Source organism: Sturnira hondurensis, unplaced genomic scaffold (assembly GCF_014824575.4).
Source record: "Sturnira hondurensis isolate 20B ecotype Veracruz unplaced genomic scaffold, ASM1482457v3 Scaffold0003812, whole genome shotgun sequence".
Lineage (NCBI taxonomy): Eukaryota > Metazoa > Chordata > Mammalia > Chiroptera > Phyllostomidae > Sturnira > Sturnira hondurensis.
In genome coordinates, this window is record NW_028076443.1 from 33,052 (window position 1) to 53,721 (window position 20,670).

At 35.9% G+C, this 20,670-nt stretch overlaps 1 protein-coding gene across 1 annotated transcript in view; it reads right to left on the bottom strand.

The window, feature by feature from the left end:
- SLC6A14 (solute carrier family 6 member 14) overlaps positions 1-18,703 on the bottom strand; it is a 28,237-nt gene extending 9,534 nt beyond the window's left edge. Inside the window, exons 1-8 of the mRNA XM_037042952.1 lie at positions 18,429-18,703; positions 17,127-17,292; positions 13,815-13,946; positions 12,088-12,249; positions 11,153-11,288; positions 9,632-9,764; positions 7,670-7,810; positions 411-639 (exon numbers count right to left, since the gene is read on the bottom strand). Of these exons, the coding sequence (XP_036898847.1) occupies positions 411-639; positions 7,670-7,810; positions 9,632-9,764; positions 11,153-11,288; positions 12,088-12,249; positions 13,815-13,946; positions 17,127-17,292; positions 18,429-18,476 (1,147 nt within the window). The 5' untranslated portion in view covers positions 18,477-18,703. The remainder of the gene's footprint in view (positions 1-410; positions 640-7,669; positions 7,811-9,631; positions 9,765-11,152; positions 11,289-12,087; positions 12,250-13,814; positions 13,947-17,126; positions 17,293-18,428) is intronic.
- Between the last annotated feature and the right edge of the window lie 1,967 nt (positions 18,704-20,670).

Sequence of the window (20,670 nt, forward strand, 5' to 3'; positions counted from 1 at the left end):
TCATAGAGAGCAGGATGACAGCTGAGGGGGCGTAGTTAGGGGGTGGAGGAATTGAGCAAAAGGGAAAAGGACTTATAAACATGGACAACAGTGTGGTGATGCTGGGCAGAGTTGGGTATAAGGGGACTAAATGGTAATGGAAAAAATACAATAAAGATTAGCCCTGGCTGGTGTAGCTCAGTGGATTGAGCGCAGGCCTGCAAACCACACAATCGCGGTTCGATTCCCAGTCAGGGCACATGCCTGGGTTGCGGGCCAGTTCCCAGCAGGGGAGACATGAGAAGCAACCATACATTGATATTTCTCTCCCTCTCTCCTTCCCTTCCCCTCTAAAAGATAAATAAATAAAATCTTTAAAAAATACAGTAAAGATTAAAAAACAAAGTTAATAATAATAATAAATTCCATACCTGATTTTACAACTTGAGAAACTTCCTGTCCAGATATGTGAGCCATGTGTCCCAATATAGAAAAAATAGCAAATCCAGCAAACACACTTGTGAGGCAGTTTGTTAAACAAACCACAATGGCATCTGAGTAGCAGTTGTTATTGAACTTATTGTAAGATGATAGAGCAACTAAGCCACCCCAAGCCACTGAAAGGGAGTAAAATATCTGAGTGGCAGCATCTTTCCAAACCTATGAGAAAATAATTAAATATTTTAAAACACACTCTCTTAATTATCATTTGCATAAAATATTTTATATATACAAATGAATAAATATAATATAATAAATACGCAAGTACTCACTACTAAGCCTAAGAAATAAAATGTTATCAGTCTTTTAAAGCCCTTGCATGGTCTTTCTTAAACATATCACCCTTCCAACCTCCAGTGGTAACTGCTATCCTGACTTTTGTGTTTATCCTTGTCTTGTTTTTCTTTATAATTTACTATATATATATGTAAACCTAAACACTATGCCATTTAGCTTTGCATTTTTGGAGTTTATACAAAAGTTTTTTTAATACATGTAAATGTACACAACTTCCCTTTCCAGTCAGTAATGTATGAAATTTATCCCTTATCAATTTGAACCATAAGACATTTTGATTTTGTAAGTCAAAAAAGAAAGAATATAGGGAAATTCATATGGTTTAGTTAAACATATGTAGTTTTGAAGATTTGTTTGACTGCTGTATTACCCCACTGTGTACATCACACTTCATTCTTTATCCTATTGTTGGACATTTAGGTTGTTTAGTATTTTTCTATTAAAAATAAGGTAGCTGTGAATATTCTTGTCCCTCTCCTCATGTCTGGTTGTGTAACTGTCATGTCATAGAATATATGAATCTTCTCTTTTACTAAATACTGCCAATTTATCCTTCAAAATTGTTGTACCACCTTGAACTTCTACCAGCTGGGTATAAGAGTTCCCATTCCTCCACATTCTTGCTAACTTTGGTCAGAATTTTTAATATAGTCTAATCTAGTGGCTGCAAAGTGAGAGTTGATTATCCTAATGAATTTTTAGGGTTAGCATGTTTTAATGTGTTATACTGCACAGTCATCTTTGTCTGTGAAATTCCTGTTCATGTCTTTTGCCATTTTTGTTTGTGTTATTTGCCTTACAGGATCTTTAGGAATACTTTATATAATTTGGATTCTAATCCTTTGTCTACTATATTTGTTAATTTTTTCTCCCAATCTGTGGCTTATTTTTTCATCTCTTATCATTGTGTCCTTGTATAAAACAAAGATTTTGTTGTTTTAATTTAGCTAAAGGTGTCCATCTTTGCTTGTATTGTATTATCCTTCATTTCTCTTAGAAAAATAATCCCTAAAAAAATAATCTCTTAACCCAAAGTCATAAAGGTAGCATGCTATATTTTCTTCTAAAAGATTTAAAGTTTTGCTTATATTAAGTATTGATTCACCAGAAATTGATATCATGTATATTAAATTGGAAATCTCAATAAATTTTTCTTAAAATAGAATATCAATTGTCCAAAGATAATTTATATCATCAATTACATCAGTTAGATACCAATTCCATCAATTAAATAGTTCATCCTTTTCTCACTGATCTGCATTGCCACCTCTGCCACATATCAAGTTCCATATATTCATGAGTATTTCTGGGATTACTATTCTTTTCCACTGGTCTATATGTCTATACCAATGCTAACACCACATTATTTTAATGCCTATAGCATTATAATATTTTTTCATATCTGGTAGGACAAGTCTTCACTTCTTCAGAAACACATTTTTTTGTCTTTTTCTTTTTCACGTAAATTTTAGAATAAGTTTTCAAGTTCCACAACAAAACATGTTGGGAATTTGATTGGAATTCTATTGACTCTACATATCAATTTGGGGACAACAGAAGCATAGTTCTAACAAGGATACTACTGGGCAATTTTTGAGCAATGGTGATACCTTTAGGCATCCCTTAGATCACCCAATTCCCTCATTCCATGTTTTGATTAGAGCCTCATGTACCTGGCCTCATCACTTTAAGCAGCCCCCTTCTCTTCATCTCAACCTACTCCACCCCTCAATTATTTCCCCTTTCACAATTTACCCCTGTTATACCTTTTCTAAAGGACAATAATTATTCTGAGAAACTAACCTAGGTAAATCCATTTAACAGTAAAATTCTGTAGATATAACATCACCCCAAATAAAAAATATATTTGTGCAGATTTTAAATAATATAGCAGGTATGTATTTGGTCAAAAAGTCTTTTTGTGAGTTTATCTGAAAATAGGACTGGTCAGTGGAAGCAGGCTATATGATGTGCCTAAGAGTTTTAGCTGGGTAGTCAAAAAGAATGAAGTTTATATCCAATACCTCTCACTCTCTTTGACTTCAACTTATTTAACATGTTTAAACCTATTTTTATCTATAAAATGGAAATGGTAATAATAATAATTATTATGTATGATAAAATTATGTGAAAACATGTAAAGCAATTAGTAGGATGCCCAATGATAGCTATTATTGTTATTATAGGAAATATGAACTGATACTCACTTATGGAAGTTAAAAACAATAATTTCTCTCCTGAAAGGTATATAATCTATTTTGAATTACAATAGAACTAAAGTTTTTATACAGTAAAATGAATATTACTAGACCTTCAAAATATAGGTTAATATTTGATTATTGTTACACTATAATTGTTTTACAATGGTGAGAAGCCAGTAGAAAGCAAATGGATAGAGAGATACATAGATACATAGATACAGAGATAAATGGATCATGGCTATTTTACTTATACATAACAAAATCATGTTAGAAATAAAATATTTTCTTATTTATTAGGTGGTTGTACATGTTAAAAGATAAATAAGGGACTTCCAGCCAAGATGGAGGCGTATGTGGAAACACTGTGCCTCCTCACACAACCAAGTTTAAAGACAACAAAGTTTTAGTAACAAAAATGCAACAAAAACACAGAAAATTGAACTGTACGGAAGTCCTACAACAATGAACCATTCATCCAGACTGGTAACAGGGATGGAGTCAGCGGCTGGCAGAGCTGGGTTGCACAGGAAAAAGGGGCCAGACCAACCCAGGCATGCAGGAAGCAGTTGGCAGACCCCAGGTGTAGAAATAAGATAATATTACCTGGCAACGGGTGGACCCAGTGAGGGCGTAAGGTGGCTGGCTGACCTTGGTCACACATTCACACTCAGATAAACCAGGTGGAGGAGTGAGCAGTGAGACAGACTATACAGGCTAGGGCCCCAGTGACAGAAGTTAAAGCCTAAAAGCACCAATTGGAAAAACTTTCAGGGTCGAGGAGCCAGGAGAAGCTCCCAGGCTCACAAAGAGTTTGTTGGAGAGACCCACAGGGTCCTGGAGAGTGCACAGGCCCACATACCCAGGAGTTGGCACCAGGGGGCTGGTTTGCTTACGGGAAGCAGCAGAGGGGACCGAGGTCCAAAAGAGAGTGTGGAACAAGCACCATTGCCCCTCTCTGACCCTGCCCCCACATACAGAGTCATAACCCAGCCTCTGGGTCGTCCTGCACTGGTGAACACCTAAGGCTCTGCCCCTCATACATAACAGGCGTGAACAGACCAAAACATTATGGCTCAAAAAGAACAGCTCAAAGCCCCAGAGCCAATACTTCTAAGCAACAAAGAGCTAGCCAACCTATCAGATGCACAGTTCAAAACACTGGTGATCAGGATGCTCACAGAACTGGTTGATTTTAGTCACAAATTAGAGGAACCAATGAAGGCTAAACTAATTGAAACGAAGCAAAATGAACAGGGAATCAATAGTGATAGAAAGGAAACTGGGACTCAAATCAAGAGAGTGGACCGGAAGGAAGAAAAAATGACCAAACAGAAAAGAATAAAGAAACAAGAATTCAAAAAAAAATGAGGAGAGGTTTAGGAACCTCCAGGACATCTTTAAATGTTCCAACATCTGAATTATAGGGGTACCAGAAGGGGAAGAGGAACAGCCACGAGTAGAAAACTTATTTGAACAAATAATAAAGGAGAACCTCCCCAGTCTGGCAAAGGAAATAGACTTCCAGGAAATCCAGGAAGCTCAGAGAGTCCCAAAGAAGTTGGACCCAACAAGGAACACACCAAGGCACATCATAATTACATTAGCCAAGATTAAAATGAAGGAGAGAATCCTAGAAGCAGCAAGAGATAAGGGGACAGTCACCTACAAAGGAGTTCCCATCAGACTGTCAGCTGATTTCTCAAAAGAGACCTTCCAGGCAAGAAGGGGCTGGAAAGAAGTATTCCAAGTCATGAAATCCAAAGACCTACAACCAAGATTGCTCTATCTAGCAAAGCTTTCATTTAAAATGGAAGGGCAGATAAAGTGCTTCTCAAATAAGGTCAAACTCAAGGAGTTCATCATCACCAAGCCCTTATTATGTGAAATGTTAAAGGAACTTATCTAAGAAAAAGAAGATAAAAAATATGAACAGTGAAAGGACAACAAACCCACAGTTATTAACAGCCACACCTAAAACAAAAGCAAACTAAGAGGATAGCTAGATCAGGAGCACAACCATAGAAATGGAGATCACATGGAGGGTTAGCAACAGGGGAGTGGGAGGAGGAGAAGCAGGGAGAAAGTACGGAGAATAAGTAGAATAGACAGTAGGTAGAAAATAGACAGGGGGGAGGGCAAGAATAGTATGGGAAATATAGAATCCAAATAACTTGTGACACATGGACATAAACTAAAGGGGGTAATGGTGAGGGAGGGGGTGTGCAGGGTGGAGGGGAATGAAGGGAGGCAAATGGGACCACTGTAGTGGCATGATCAACAAAATATATTTAACAAAAGATAAATAACACACTTATCTTGGTGGTTAAGCTTCTTTCACTTGTTATATTATGTATGCATATGTGAATTAGAGGGAGCTGGAAATGGTGCGGCAGATGTGAGTTGTCTAAAAACACTATTGAGTACCATAATGTTTCCCTAGGTTGCAAAGAAAAGTAAAGCAAAATCCTAAACATAGTTATAATGTCCATGTCAACAAATCTCATAGCTATATACAAGATAAGTACTTTAGGGGTTAGGAAATCTTAATTCAAGATGCACAAATTGGTTGTGTAAACCTATCTAAATCTGAATCTTTCTGGGTTGCAACATTTTACCACTGTAAAATGAGTGAGCTAGTAAAGTAATCACTGCAGATCCTTCTAGCTATAAATTTGTATGGCTCTCTACTCTGCTACAGATCTCAATAGAGATCAAATATACAAAAATAAGGAAAAATATACATCCCATGTCTAGAATGTGGACAGGAAGCAATTTTTTAAAAATCTAAGAAAAACATTTAATTGCCAACAAACCCAAAGAAATAGTGGAAGTAGTGTTTGTGTTGCAGTGGGGAGCTGGGAGAATTAAATTTTATGTTCCACAAGGAGCTTTAAAGATAATAGAGACACGGAAACACAGACCAATATAAAATATTCATATACATTTTTAGGATAGTTTCAAGGAACTATAAAGCCCAGGTGATTTGAGTCTTGTAAAAGTCACTTAAAGAATATAAAAGGGACTTTCCAACTGTGCTCAAAGTTATGGTGTTTAAAGAAAATGAAGGTTTCCCTTCTTAGATAAACGTTGCATCTATAATAACAAACAAGAATGGGAAAAGCAGGATTACAATTGTTCATATGGAAAAAGACATGCAGGCTATGATTGTTACAATAGTTTAGTTGTAATTTTGATGTGGCTGTGCGAGGTGAGCCATGTTTACCTATGCCACCATCTTAACTGGAAGTCTCCCCTATCTCAGTTTTCAATGTGCCTTCCTCAGTAAGCTTAATCATTTCTAGCTTTTGATTTAACAAGAAAGATGTGCCTTTCTTCCTTTTGCTTGAACACTTAGAAGCTATTGTGGAGTTGTTTATCAACCTAATTTCAATACTGTTATGTCTCAGAGAGTAGGGAGGCCCCAAGAAGAGAGAGAGAGATGGGAAAATGGGTAATGTGTGGAGCATTCAGAACACACACATTTATAGATTAAGTTCAGTGTCCCATGTAGGTGTGATTTGTAGTACCTCAATATTTATAATAGTAACATCAAAAATTGCTGATCACAGATCACCATAACAAATATTAATAATTTAAAAGTTTGACATAATGCAGAAATTACCAAAATGTGACAGAGACATGAAGTGAGTAAATGCTGTTGAAAAAATGATGCCAATAGATTTGCTCAACCCAGAGTTGCCACAAACTTCAATTTGTAAAAAATCACATTGTCTGAGATTTGCAATAATGCAAAGTACCATAAAATGAGGTACGCCTGTGTTTAGAAAATAACCATTGCTGGAAATGAGCATGAGGTTCCACAAAGAATACAATAGCAAACAAAAATATCTATTTTGGATAACATTACCTGATGTGACTAATAAAAAAGTGAGTGTAGTTTTAGGTTGTTATCAAGACAAGCATAGTATATGGACTGCATTTACTTTTAATGTTCCTTACATTCAAAATTGTAAAAGTTTTTATGTACCTGTAATTCAGATAGCCATTATCTAGAGATGGAGGAAAGTTAAAATAGGGTTACCTAATTTATACCTATGATACATGTTTATGTTTCTGGTACCAGTGACAACTTTGTTTATGGAATACTTCATCCATTTCAAGCTTGTGTTTCATTTCGTAATTCATTTGTCAAAATTTGATCTCACCTTTGGGATATTAACTTTTGAAGAAAATTATAATATATATCATCTATTAAATTTTCAACTGTAATCTTTAAATCTACTATGAGTTTATCCAATAAAACACATGATCCTAGTCTTCAATTTATAGGTATTCATGCATGAAATACCTTTTTCAGATTAATAAGTCCCAAATCAGGTGGGGGGAAAGGTGGGGGAAAAGGCAGACAACTGTACTCGAACAAAAATAAAATTTAAAAAATGAAAAAGTGATAAACCCCAAATCTTTGTAATCAAATAGAATCAGTTATATGAATAAAAGGACATTTAGAATCCTATTGCTAAAAAGGATTACCTCACTTCCAGTAAAAAATCATTAGTGTCATGTAAAATAGCTAAGTCAAACATCCTAGTGGACAGGAACACTAATAAATTTAACTGTATATTCCTTTGCAAGCTACTACATTATGACACTGTCATGTTACCAAAGATTTTTGGCATCTACTTTTAAGATTTATCTCCTCAGATAATTTGAAATTTAAATGGTCTTACCTCAGCTTCTGTAAGTTTTGTAAAGTTTGACTGTGCTCCAATATAGTATGAAATGCCTTTTGATGCACCCTCCAGAGTTGCACCTCGTATTAACAGGATGAGTAGGACAAGATACGGGAAAAGAGCTGTAAAATATACCACCTATCAAGAAAAACAATCAAAAGTCAATTTCATATAAAAATAATAGTATATAACTGTATAGAAATAAAGTCATTATCCAGTTGAGATTAACTAAATAAAGTATCAAAAATTTCATTTGGCCCTGGCTAGTGTAGCTCAGTGGATTGAGTGCGGGCCTGCAAAGAAAAGGATCGTGGTTCGACTCCCAGTCAGGGCACATGCCTGGGTTGCAGGCCAGTTCCCAGCAGGGGATGCACAAGAGGCAACCATACATTGATATTTCTCTCCTTCTCTCCTTCCCTTTCCTGCTAAAGATAAATAAAATTTTAAAAAATACAAAAAAATTTTAATTTGGTTATTAATAGATCTGACAACACCAATAGCTAAATTGGCATAATTTCCTCTCATTATTCTCACCACTCTCAAATGATCTATTTTGAAAACATTCTGATATATGAAGTAGTATTTCCCAGGCTCATGTTGTGAATATACAATACACCTCCAGCAATAAGTTGGAATCCAGATGGGGTGTTTTGTAAAATATATTCTTATAAATGCCCGAGGGGACTGAATATCGCCTCTCTGTAAACTATTGCATTGAGTTGGAAAGGAAAATTATTTTAAAGCCTGCAATGGTTAGTATACACTCAGTCCCCAAGGAGAAGGAAAATAATCTCCCAGAAGATGTCCAGATACCATGAAAGCTGATTAAAGTGAACAGTAGACACTTGTTGTTATTGTCATCCTTAAAGCTACCATTAATACAGTTTGGCAGCACACATACAAGTACACTACGTGTGTCCTAGATAAAACATGATTCCAAATGAGCAGATTGCCTTTGAGGCTGGCTTTTCATTAATGTGGATGGTTTCTTTGATCCATAGATGTCCTGTGTTTGACAATATGCCCAAGGAGAAAATTTAAACAAGTCATCCAGAGGCAAATAAAAATTAATGCATTGGGTTAATGTCTTTTAATGGATTCTTTCAATAATAACATCAAAAAGGAACCAAGGCTTTAAAAAATATACAATTGAAACATTATTTTGGAAAGTTTCCACTGATTTGTGATGTTCACAATGTTTTTGAGATCTAACAACATGTCCCATTACAACTGAGCATTAACAGAATGTGCTAGATATTGTGCTAGGGATCAAAGATAGTATCCACAGTTATTCCTGTCCTCCATTTTAAAGGAATTTTTACTCTAGTACATATAAACATGTAAACATTCACTCTTATGGGTACTGTACAACTGTTCACACAGAAAATTTCATGTTATTCTCTGGAATTATCATGATGCTTTCTGAAAATTTAAAAAGTAAAACAATGAAGGAGGAAATTATATTTTTCCATAAGACAACTCTGCTGAGAGAGAGGTTCCTCAGTCATTTTTAGCAAACTTTAAGAGAATGATCACATAGTTGTTATTTTTTTTCTAGTCTCCTCCTAATTAGGAGAATCCTGACATAATTACCCTATAGAACAAGGATCTGTACTTTCAAAACCAAATATTACAGTATATAAGATGCTTCTTTAGATAGTAGGGAAGGTAATTTTAAAATATACTTGCAAACCACAGAATACTGTATCAACTAGAAGGGTCCAAGTTTTGACCATGTAATTGCACAACTCTAATACTGATTTGTGCTCGTTTTGTTTTATTTTCAATGATAGCAGTGATCTTGTGTATTTCTTAGGTCTAGGCTACCTACTTAGAAAGCTTTTCACACATTTGAATGTTCCCAATATGGAAAAAACACGCATTTGATAATGCTCATAATTGAACTATAATGATATTGGAAAACAGCTCCACCACTATCTAATGTGTCTCCTAAATTACCTTGCCAGAAGACTTGATTCCTTTAAATAGTGCTGCACCAACTATGATCCATGCCAGAAGAAGACAAAGTGCTAAATACCACACAATTTCTCCAGTCTCATCCATTCCACTTGAGCGTCGGAGTGCCACTTTGCTGAAAACACATACGCCCTTTTATGAGCACAGAATCACTTGTCTTAATACACTGAATTTTGTCACATTTAATCCAGGGGGAAGCCTTGTGAATATTCTGTCTTATTAATACATCTATGCTGTGTCAGCCTTTTATTGGTAGACACTGTTGTATGGAGGGGCAAAAATAGTTAAGTGAAAAGCCAGACTGACTTTATGCTTAAATGAAGCTAATCTGTACTTGCAAGCCCTAGAATAAAAGATCTACTGATTTCTTTACCTATAATTTTTCTGTAATATTTCAAAGCTCCATTATGTAAAAAATAACCTTGCATTAGATTATTTCATTTTACTTATTGTATTTTTCTCAAGTTAAAATAGCAAAGACATCATTTAAAATTACATTTAAATAAAGAACAATCTGACAGTAACCAGAGAAAAGGGGGAGAAGGATAGTAAGGTATAAGAGACGAAGGGCCTTCAAGGAACATGTATAAAGGACACAAGGACAAAGCCAAAGGGACTGACTGGTTCAAAGATGGGAGATGGGGGTGGGTGGGGCAGGAGGGCATGGTGGAGTAAAAATGAAGACAACTGTACTGGAATAACAATAAAAGTAATAATAATAATTTTAAAATTACATCAAATATTTTCTTCATTGTGCTTGTATTTATCACCAAACCTAATTGACCCTGCTATTCATAACTCTTTCAAAGGCGTTCTTTAAAATTCTATGATTTCCACTAGGACTTGTGTGGATCTGGGATTTTAATTCATAGCTTGATGTTTAGGAACATTCAAGATCCAAATTTTAAAAGGGTCACAAAGGACCATTAACAAGCAGATGAGAAAGAACTCATTATAGCAATAGTCAAGAAATTAGGTCAGGGTAAAGGGTAGGTATACAATAAGAAAAAAAAGAGAACATTTCAAATTAATAAAAGTAAATATAACTCAAAATAGTTTTTCTACCATGTAGTGACAATTATAAGCAAAAAGGATAATAATGAATTGCAGCCTTAAATAGCAATTTTATCCACAAATTACTCATCACCCAACTGTTTATCATTAGAACTTGCTAATTACAATCTAAAATTTGAATACTTTTTCTTCAAAGCAATGGCCTAACTTATCATTAACAAGCGCTAAATAAATAATTACTGGCATTGTTGTGCCCATTTACATAGCTAATTTATAAATGATAATCTGTTGACTATAACCTAACTTTGCATGTTACTACTATCCACACAGGAACGGTAAACATTTGAATCAAATGGAGTAGAATTTTCTCTGCTTCCCTTTTTTCTACTTATATGAGTTAAGAAAAGAGGTGATTATATTTTATCATTATTGATAAAAAAAACTTTATAGTAATATCTATTTAAGAAGTAGATCGTCTAGGGTACTTACTTCCAATACTGTTCACTGGGAAGCTGCCCTGGCTGATAAACTTCACTTCCATTGATGCAGGTCCAATTGTTGGAATCTACCCAGCTTTTATTAACATGGATGATCCCCCCTATTGTACTCACATTGCAGTGAGTTACTAAAAATCATAAAAAAGAATGCACACACAAACACGTACTTAGTTTTAGTAGAGTACTTTCCTGGAAAAAAGATTTAATAGTAAAACATATAAAGACTGTCTAAATTGTTACTTGGTGAAGGCAGGGTAAAAATTGCACAAATGGAACGAGACATGCACATTCAGTATCTTAAATCTGTACTACTAACCTAGGAGTATGAAAATACCTTGCCTTTTAAACTGTGATTACGTTTATGGTCATAACAGCTATGAAGTAAAAATGATTTCAGTTGGGATTTAGTGCTCAAAGGGACTTTCAGCATGTGGACTTATTTAATCTATATAGAAAATGACACATTTAAATCCCTAACTGTTCAATCTTCATTACTTTATCCTCTGATATACAAAGACAATCCCAGTGGTAATAGTCTACAATATTAATGCTGCATTATTCCAAAGATTAGCAACATACGACATGGGCAATATTCAGGTTCCTGAAACACACTATGACTATCAGAGACGGTGCTTTTCTCTCCTTATCATTTTCCATTGTCTTTTTTCTGTCCTGCCCATAGCTTAGATCTACAAGAAGTACTCCTAGTAGTCATTTAGTCTTACTGACTGTCCTCAGCAATTAACATTGCATTCATCAATTTTCAGGTTATACATGCTTTATTCGGTTTTTATCACTAACCTATGGCTCACTTAAAACTGCCCCTAACTTGGTTAAAAAATGCTTTAGCATTTAAATCTTATTATAAAATATAAAAGAATAAAGCAGAGTTAACAATGTTTCAAAAATAAAATAAATGAATTTTACCTATTGGTGATCTGCTACAGTTTTGATCTGCCCAATAAGAACAAGTTGTCCATGGTAGTTCACTTTGAAAAGAAGCAAACAGGTAGTAAAGACTGTAGGCAATTATGACATTGTAATAGATGGTCACAAATATGGATATCAGGACCATTGTAATTCCCACACCTGTAAAACAGAACAATTAAAATAAAAAACCAACAACTGAAGTTTCTTTTGCTAATTCATAAAAAAAGCTGCATCACAATTTCCACAAAATCTATCTTAAAATAAGATAATAAGATAAGATAATCTTATCTTAAAATAAGAAGGTTATTTCAAACAACTTTTTCTTTGAGGAGTAGAGAGGCAATACTACTGTCTAAGTAACTGTCTTCTCAAATTTAAAATTATTTTGATGATTGGATTTCTGAGATAGCTTTTAGTTGATTAGAAAAAGTTACTAAGATCAAGAGCATATCCATTAGTCTTTCTTATGAAGTCTGTAGATTCTTGTCAGAGTAGGTACTATTCTTTAAAAACAAAAAAAGAGAAAAACTATTCAAAGCTCATATCCTATTGACTCACTGACCAATACTTATATCTTGATCCATAAACCAACATTTTGACAAGTAAAAGATACAGCCTATGAACTGATGTCCTGAATGATACTGTACCCCATTTCTATAGTACATTTAAAGAAAATTCAGCCCTGGCTGGTGTGGTTCATTGAATTGAGTGCCAGCCTGTGAACCAAAGGGTCGCCAGTTAAATTCCTGGTCAGGGCACATGCCTGGGTTTTGGGTCAGGTCTCCAGTAGGGGATATGTGAGAGGCAACCACACACTGATGTTTCTCTCCCTCTCTTTCTCCCTCCCTCCCACTCTCTAAAATGAAGTAAATAAAATCTTTTTAAAAAGTTTTAAATAAAAGAAAATTCAATAACTCAGTAACCATCTGAATTTCAACTTCCAAAGTTTTTTTTTAACTCAGTAGTTTCAAAACGCAGTTAAGCATACTGAATGTAACTCCTATGCTTAAGACTAGCTCTTGAGTTTGTTTCCTTAATATTCCAGCACAATGTACTGTTCACATCACAATAAATTTACTTTTGATGATACTTGAGGCTTTTACAAATAGTTTTCAGTTGCTAGAACATTCAAAATTATATCTGATTTTCAGATAGAAAGTCTGTTTGGTGTTTAATAACAGTCAAGGCATTTAAAAATTTTTTTTACTGGTGTCTTATTCTGTTAGGAGCATCCAAGGGAAAATACTGTGACCTGCCTTTCAATTTTTCTGAATGAAGCATTATAAAACATATGCAAAAGCAAGAAGGCAAAGACAACCAGAAGTAGCAACAATCACAGCCATGAAGTGACTGCAAAGCAGGATCATGTGCCAAGAAAATTGAGAAGGTGAAAATAGGAAAGGAATGACACCCTTACAACCCTCTCTAATAGTCTTCCTTACCCCTTCCATATCTGCAGCCTGAGACAACCAGAAATAAAAGTTAACATTTGATTTTTAAATTTTATGTTGGCAAATACGCAGGAAAGAAATTTATACATCTTTGCCTTTAACCTATCTAAATCTTTTTTTTTTGCTCTCTAAGAAACTCACTTTAGAATAGATAAATAAAATACTTTTAAAAAAATCTGTCCAAATCTTACACAGTTTTATTCCACATAGTGAGGAAAACTATATGCATGAATAGGTCAGTCAGTACAATATAGAAAATGTTTTAATACCAACCTTGGAACAATGGAAGAATTTTCCATACTGAAACTGGACCTAAGCTAGCAAATTGTCCTAGTGAACACTCTAAGAAGAACAAAGGTAAACCAGCCAATGCCAGCATAATTGCATAAGGGATCAAGAAGGCACCTAGAAAATGCAAAAAAAGAAACAAAGCACTATTATATTCCAAAATCTTGATGGCATTTTGACATCCAGCATAACATTTTGAAAGCATTCTTATATAGTGGTTTCGGAGAGTACCAGGTTTAGGCCCCAAATTCACTACTCTCTGGGGAAAAGCCCTTGATTTTCTAAACTTGGATTCCTCATCTATGAAATGGGGATGCTTGTACCGTAAGTCCTCACTTGGCATCCTTTACAGGTTCTGAGACTTTAAGTAAAATGACATATAATGAAACCAATTTTACCAATGCTGCCAATTTTAATAGAATGAATTGATATAAACAAGAGGTAAGTTTCTATGGCATTTTATCAATGTTATAACAAAACAATGTCAAGCAGAATGACATTATTCAAGGACTGGCTGTATTTTATAATGAAGTTGTTGTATTAAAAACAATAGCCCATAAAAACCAATCCAGAGGAGTCAAATGATCATAGATTTTGGATCCAGATAGAACTAAGTTTATATCCTGGTTCCACCATTTACTAGTTAGTTATGCAGCCTGGGGCAATTTACCTAACCTCTGAACTTTGCATTCTTTGTAAATAGGAAGAACAATGTGTACCAACTCATCAGTGTGTGGCAAGAGTTTAATTACAGAACCTATGAGAAAAACACCTGGTGAAATGGCAGGCACATGACATATCTTCACAATTAGTTTTCCTCCTTTCTCTTTTAAAAATAGTTTATTTTTAATACATAGGGTGTAAATGTTAAATGTGGTTCAGAGTGGAAGTCATTGCACTTGAAGTCATTATTGTCCAGTTATAAGGGTCTTCATTCAATTTAATAAGAAATGTATTGCTTTTGTTAGAAGATCCTAAAATTTTGAGATGCATTTAGAGTTAACTTTCAATTTCATAAGGGCTAATTAGATTATCCAGGCTCCTTTTTTTAAGAAACAATCTTTTATGTTTTTCCTGGTCATTTCTATAGCATAATATTGCTCATTAGAACTTTTATCACATTGTAGATAAAAGCAGGGACATAATGCTAAACATATTGATCAAATGTTCTAGAAGTCTGAACAAAATTTAATAAGAAAATATGAGGATCAGTGGATAAAAATGGGCTTTTGGATTATGTACATTTCATTTACCATGTTACATTTTTTTCTCATGAATTTTTCATATTATGATACTGTAACATCACACCTGGAAATTACATTTTTCCAGCCCTCAAAATATATTCTACTATAAATATTGAGACAATAACTACTTGTCATATACAAGTTACTAGTGATTTGCATATAGGGACAAATATGTTTTTATAGATGTTGCAATATGCATACTATCATTACTGTGGCTAATAGAAGTATAAATTCTCTCAGTGGTAAATATGAGGAAAACGTAATACAAAATATCCCTGTTTAAATACAATAGTAATCAAAGGCTTGCTAGCCCAGTGTAAATCGGTTTTAGGGGGGAAGAAAAATAATTATTTTCCTCTGTTATATGTGACTTTTTACCCATTACATTTTTTTCATTATTAATAACAACCATATTGGTAAATTGCTAATACAATACAGTGGTCATGAATTCATAATACTGCTGACTTAGACCCTAAGGTAGTATGATACTTGTCTTTCATAAACTGTTAAAAAGAATTTACATGTAAAAATGATTCCAGATTTTAGCATATTTATAACTTCAACTGACCATATATTTAAAATTGGTTCTATTAACATTTGACAAATTTGAACTTTATGTTCATCTTCTATGATTGGGAAAAAAAAAGAAGCAATTTGAGAGAGCCTGGATCATCCATTACCAAAATGATGTGATCTTTAAAACCTGAAAGCCCACATAATATATTAATTATTAGAGGAAATGGTGAAAGATAATGGCATAAAATAAATAATACCATTTTGCTTTGGCTTTGTTTGAAAATACCCTATTAAACCTAGTTTAATATGGTTCCTGGAAATTGATGGCAACTACTGTGTCTACGGATGATGTTGAGTCACAGGGAATTTCTTATTCTAAACCTGAATACAGGAGGCTGGAAAGGAGCTTGAATGCTTTTCTTCATTACACTAGATCTTAAGACATAGACACCAAAAAGATTATGATTTCTGACCCACTTTCCAGTTCAAACTTACACCAGATTGTCACACGATCATATCATGACTGAATGACATAGGTTCTGGATTGGGGAAATTTTTTTGCCACCAACACAAAGTTTTTAATAAACAGAGCTTCTTTCTTAAATCTCTAAAGGCCATTGTGAATGTCTTAATGCAACCAATTAACAAGGAATATAAGACTGAAATATCACCACACAAAATCCTATTGTACCAAGAAAATAATTACAGTGGCATAGTTTCACTGGTACCCAATTATGAAATAAAAGGGCATGTCACCTCTGTACTTCTAAGAGAACCTGTAATTACAAGTAAATAAAATATGGTGTAAGTGAAAAGTTGTTTCGACATTACTTGAGAATTATGCAATTCATTCTGTATCCCTTTGTGTGCATCTCAGAGTTATTTTTTTCTTCTTACTCTAATTGAGCCTTCCTTAATGGTTTCTCGGGTAGAAACAGTATTATTTTGCAGAAATTAAACACCCAGTCTTGAATTACATTCTATTGCATTTTAGAAGGATCTTCTACATAATCAATTCAATTGGGGATATATGTAACTGAATATTGCAGCTTAAAATACTAAACCTTTAATTACTTTTTAATCAACTGTATCCACACTGAAATTTCCAAAATGCATTGCCATACTCCATTTACACAAACAATTCCCTTGAGTTTCTTATTTGACCTAGAATGCACTGTCTTTTGCTTAGACTCAGCTGTGTATTAAGCAAAACAGTAAGGTCTGAAGAGATTATCACAAGAACCTATAAATTAAGAAAAGTCAGTCACAGTTGAAGATTACATAGGATCTCCAGTGTGAAACTCAGAAGTGCTGAGTATACAACTTTTATCATGATTATATCTGAGGATTTTGTGAAGCCACCTTTCTAACCGGAGCTGGCAACTTACAGTCTAATAAGAAATGCAGTATGCTTGTCTCCCATCCTCCCACTAACCCAAAACATCATATACCATTCCTCATTTCATAAAATACCCTCAGATGCCATACAGCACCCTACTTAAAACTGGAGGGGAAAGAAGTGGCTGGGAGAAAATACCTCCACCATTGTTGTAGGTCAAATATGGGAATCTCCACACATTCCCCAATCCAACTGCATATCCAATCATAGATAGAAGATAATCCGATTTTTTGGACCAGTTGCCACGGTCCTGGTTCTCATCATTTTCACCAACATGGAAATTCTCAGATGAAGCCGTCACTTTCTAGAAAAGGGAAAGCATCGGCACTATTATTATTAGAGATTCTACTGTTAAAAATTCCACAGAGACATAATCTCACAAATACAGAGTGACAGTGAGAGACAGAGCAACAAACACAGACACAGAGAGAACTCGAAAGCCGTAGAACCGGAGCCAAGAGGAACACTATTAAGATTGGGGAGATTTCTGTTAATGGTTGCTTTTATTTTACAACATTTACCTCTTGAAATGAAAAAGTTCTGTAGGCAGATATTTTTACTACTTCTTTGGGTTAGATTATCCAAATTTTGGTGGAAATACTACATGTGGCACCCAGCATGAAGGGCAAATGAAAGTGGACAAATAATTTTTGAAATACAATATCTTTACAACGAATTAAGTAAAATCAACACTTGAGATGGTACAAGATTTTTGAGAGTATCAAGTATAGTTTAGACTAAAAAAGGGGAAAGGAAAGGAAAGGGAAGGGAAGGGAAGGGAAGGGAAGGGAAGGGAAGGGAAGGGAAGGGAAGGGAAGGAAAGGAAAGGAAAGGAAAGGAAAGGAAAGGAAAGGAAAGGAAAGGAAAGGAAAGGAAAGGAAAGGAAAGGAGGGAGGGAAGGAGAAATTCATAGACTCCCTTTCCATAGGCTGATAGTTTCGAATGTTTACTGTTAAGAGAAGTCTATCTTTGCTCCCTATCTTGGGGAGTAAAATCAGTGTTTTTCTGAAAGCCACAATAATATTCGGAGACAATTTTTCCTGTCCCACCAGGTGGAGCAGCTGTCTCTCCACTTCAGAGGAGATGGGTTATCTCCCAACCTATTAACTGCTCTGGAGTATGGAGGGTTCCTCAGGTCACATAAGGACAACGTATTTTCTCATTTTCCTCCAGCATATGGACACAGTCTAGAGAGGAGTGGAAAACAGGGTTTTCAGGGCACACTCAAGCCAGAGGCTGAGGTGCCCCTGTCTTCCAGCTACCGGAGGAAGAGCTGTTCTATTTTTCCTCTACTCTGTGAGGACACGTCAGGCTCACTGCAAGGCAATTGAACAGAAATGTGGAGAAGAAGTAGTAGCCACAGAAAGCAAAATCTTAGACTTGCCTCCCCTTAAAATTTTCCTCCCCAGGCCCACACCTCCACAGCCCCCAGACCCCTACCTCTTTCCCTCTGCACTTGAAGAAGCTAGGACACTTCAACTTGTCCATTGTTCACTCACTCCCACTGCTTGCTCAGCCTTGTCTTGCAGCCTGGCTGAGTTCCACTGGTGGCAGGTGCACACTCCCCCGTTGCTACCTGTAAGAGTGAGCCACCTTGTCCAGGGGTGGGACCATTTATGGAGCAAAGCTCTCTCCTCCCCCTCAAGGGCTATCTGTCATGTCAGTTACTGGAAGGGACCAAAGTGAGGTCCTGGGTTTTCCCCAGGTAAACTGACATGTAGCAATCCCCTGCCCAGCCCCAGGAAAGGGCAGGGCTATGAGAGAGCGGGAGCTGCGAGAGCCAGGACGATTGACAGCTTTTGACTCAGAGCCCAGCGGGTGCCTTAGCAATCTCACTTGCTTTCCCAGTTTCCCTGCTTACTTTTAGCCTTTTCACTTATTCTGGGCTCTGTCCTAGGGCCAAGTGCTGATTTCCAATGGTGCTGGAGGGGGGCAAAGATTAGGGTTAGTACTGTCCGTGGGGCCCATTCTGTTCCTCAAGATTTTCATGAATAGACAAGACTGCCCTGGCCCTGGGATTTCTCAAAGTTTTCCCCTCACTAGAAAGCGCTTGATCTCCTGAGGCAAACGCTGCTCCCAGAGGAAAAGCTCCTGTATTAGGCACGTTGAAAAGCAGCCAACTGAAATACAATTACTCAGCTGGCTCTGCCTGAAAAGAGCAACTTTGAGCCTATGTCTCAGGCACCTTTCTCAGCCTTCACGACAGCATTGCCCTTTACAGGGATTGCTTTGTGTAGTATTTCAAAGCCAAACAAAAACAAACTATTGAGCAGGTTTATAGGAAATTCTAACCCTAACAAAGGACTCCACTTTGCAAGAAAGGTGGAGTCCATGAACTATGAGGAATTAAACTATGAGGAAGCATCTTAGCTTGGCTGGTGGAAAAACAGTGATTATAATGCTTCTTACCAATGTAGCACCTTTTAATCAGAAAACTCAGAGGATTTAAATGCCATCTGCCCAGGTAAAAGATGGTGGCAGTTCTCTGAAACAGTATAAATTGGGGCACACAGAGGCACAAGCAGTGAGCCAAATTCTGTACCCTATGTGCAGCTCCTTTGTTCTCCACTGACTGAGGTGAATTTTCCATTTGTAATAGGAATATGCACTGGGGATTCTGGGCAGATAAGGCAGAGGAAAGTCTATGAAGGAAGCAGGAAGGTAGTAAGGAGAAAGGGTCAAGAAGTTTCGCCAAACTTTGCCCTGAACATAGCACAAGCTGCTAAGTGTGTGTGTGTGTGTGTGTGTGTGTGTGCACTTGTCCGTTAGCATGAAATACTACTGATACTAAAGGCTGAAAGGGTGGATTATTAGCCTCTCTTGGACATAGAAGAGAGGAGATGAAGAGAGACTTATAAACCTCTTTATTTAAAAAAAATGAGCTGAAAAGCAAATCTAGTATTATTTACCAAACTATTAAAGTCTTGTATCAAAGTTGTGTTTGCATGGTGCACTGCAAATAGGTGGCAACTGTGGGAATAGAAAGAGAATAGTATTCTTAGGAATACTTGTAGGAAGGCTGATAGTTTCAAATGTTTAGTGTTAAGAGAAGTCTATCTTTGCTCCTGATAGATTATGGGGATAGCAAGGCAAGGGTTGTTGGTATTCAGAGGAAACCACCAACAATTTTCCCTGCCTGTTAGATGGTAGAGAAACCTCTAGCAACTTTGAGAGTTTAGAGCATTAAAGGCACAAAATTTAAGGTAGAAGTTATTTTAGAAAATGTATTGTTGCTTACATGTTTGATTTGGAGAATATTATACCCATTGCCATGCATGGCTTTTTATGACATGTCTCCTGTCTACCTTTTTAGTATCATCTTATGTCATTCTTTGCCTCAGACTCTTAAGCTTCTGTGTCCTTTCCTATGTGTGCACATACATGTTGTTTCTTACTTCTGTGCCTTTACTCATGCTATTTCTTCTTCTGGAAATTCCTGCCCTCCTCATTTGGCTACCAACTACTCATCCTTTAAGACTCTGCTTAGGTGTCACCTCCTCCAGGTCTTTTCACAATGGTTCCACCTCTATTACTGCAGACTGGGTTTAGATGCCACTCCTCTGTGATCCTAGGCTACCCTACACATGTTTTACAGTGTATGAAACTATTCATTTACAGTACTCTGGACTGCAAGTTCTCTGGACTACACAAACTGTTGTTGTTGTTGTTTTAAATCATTCCT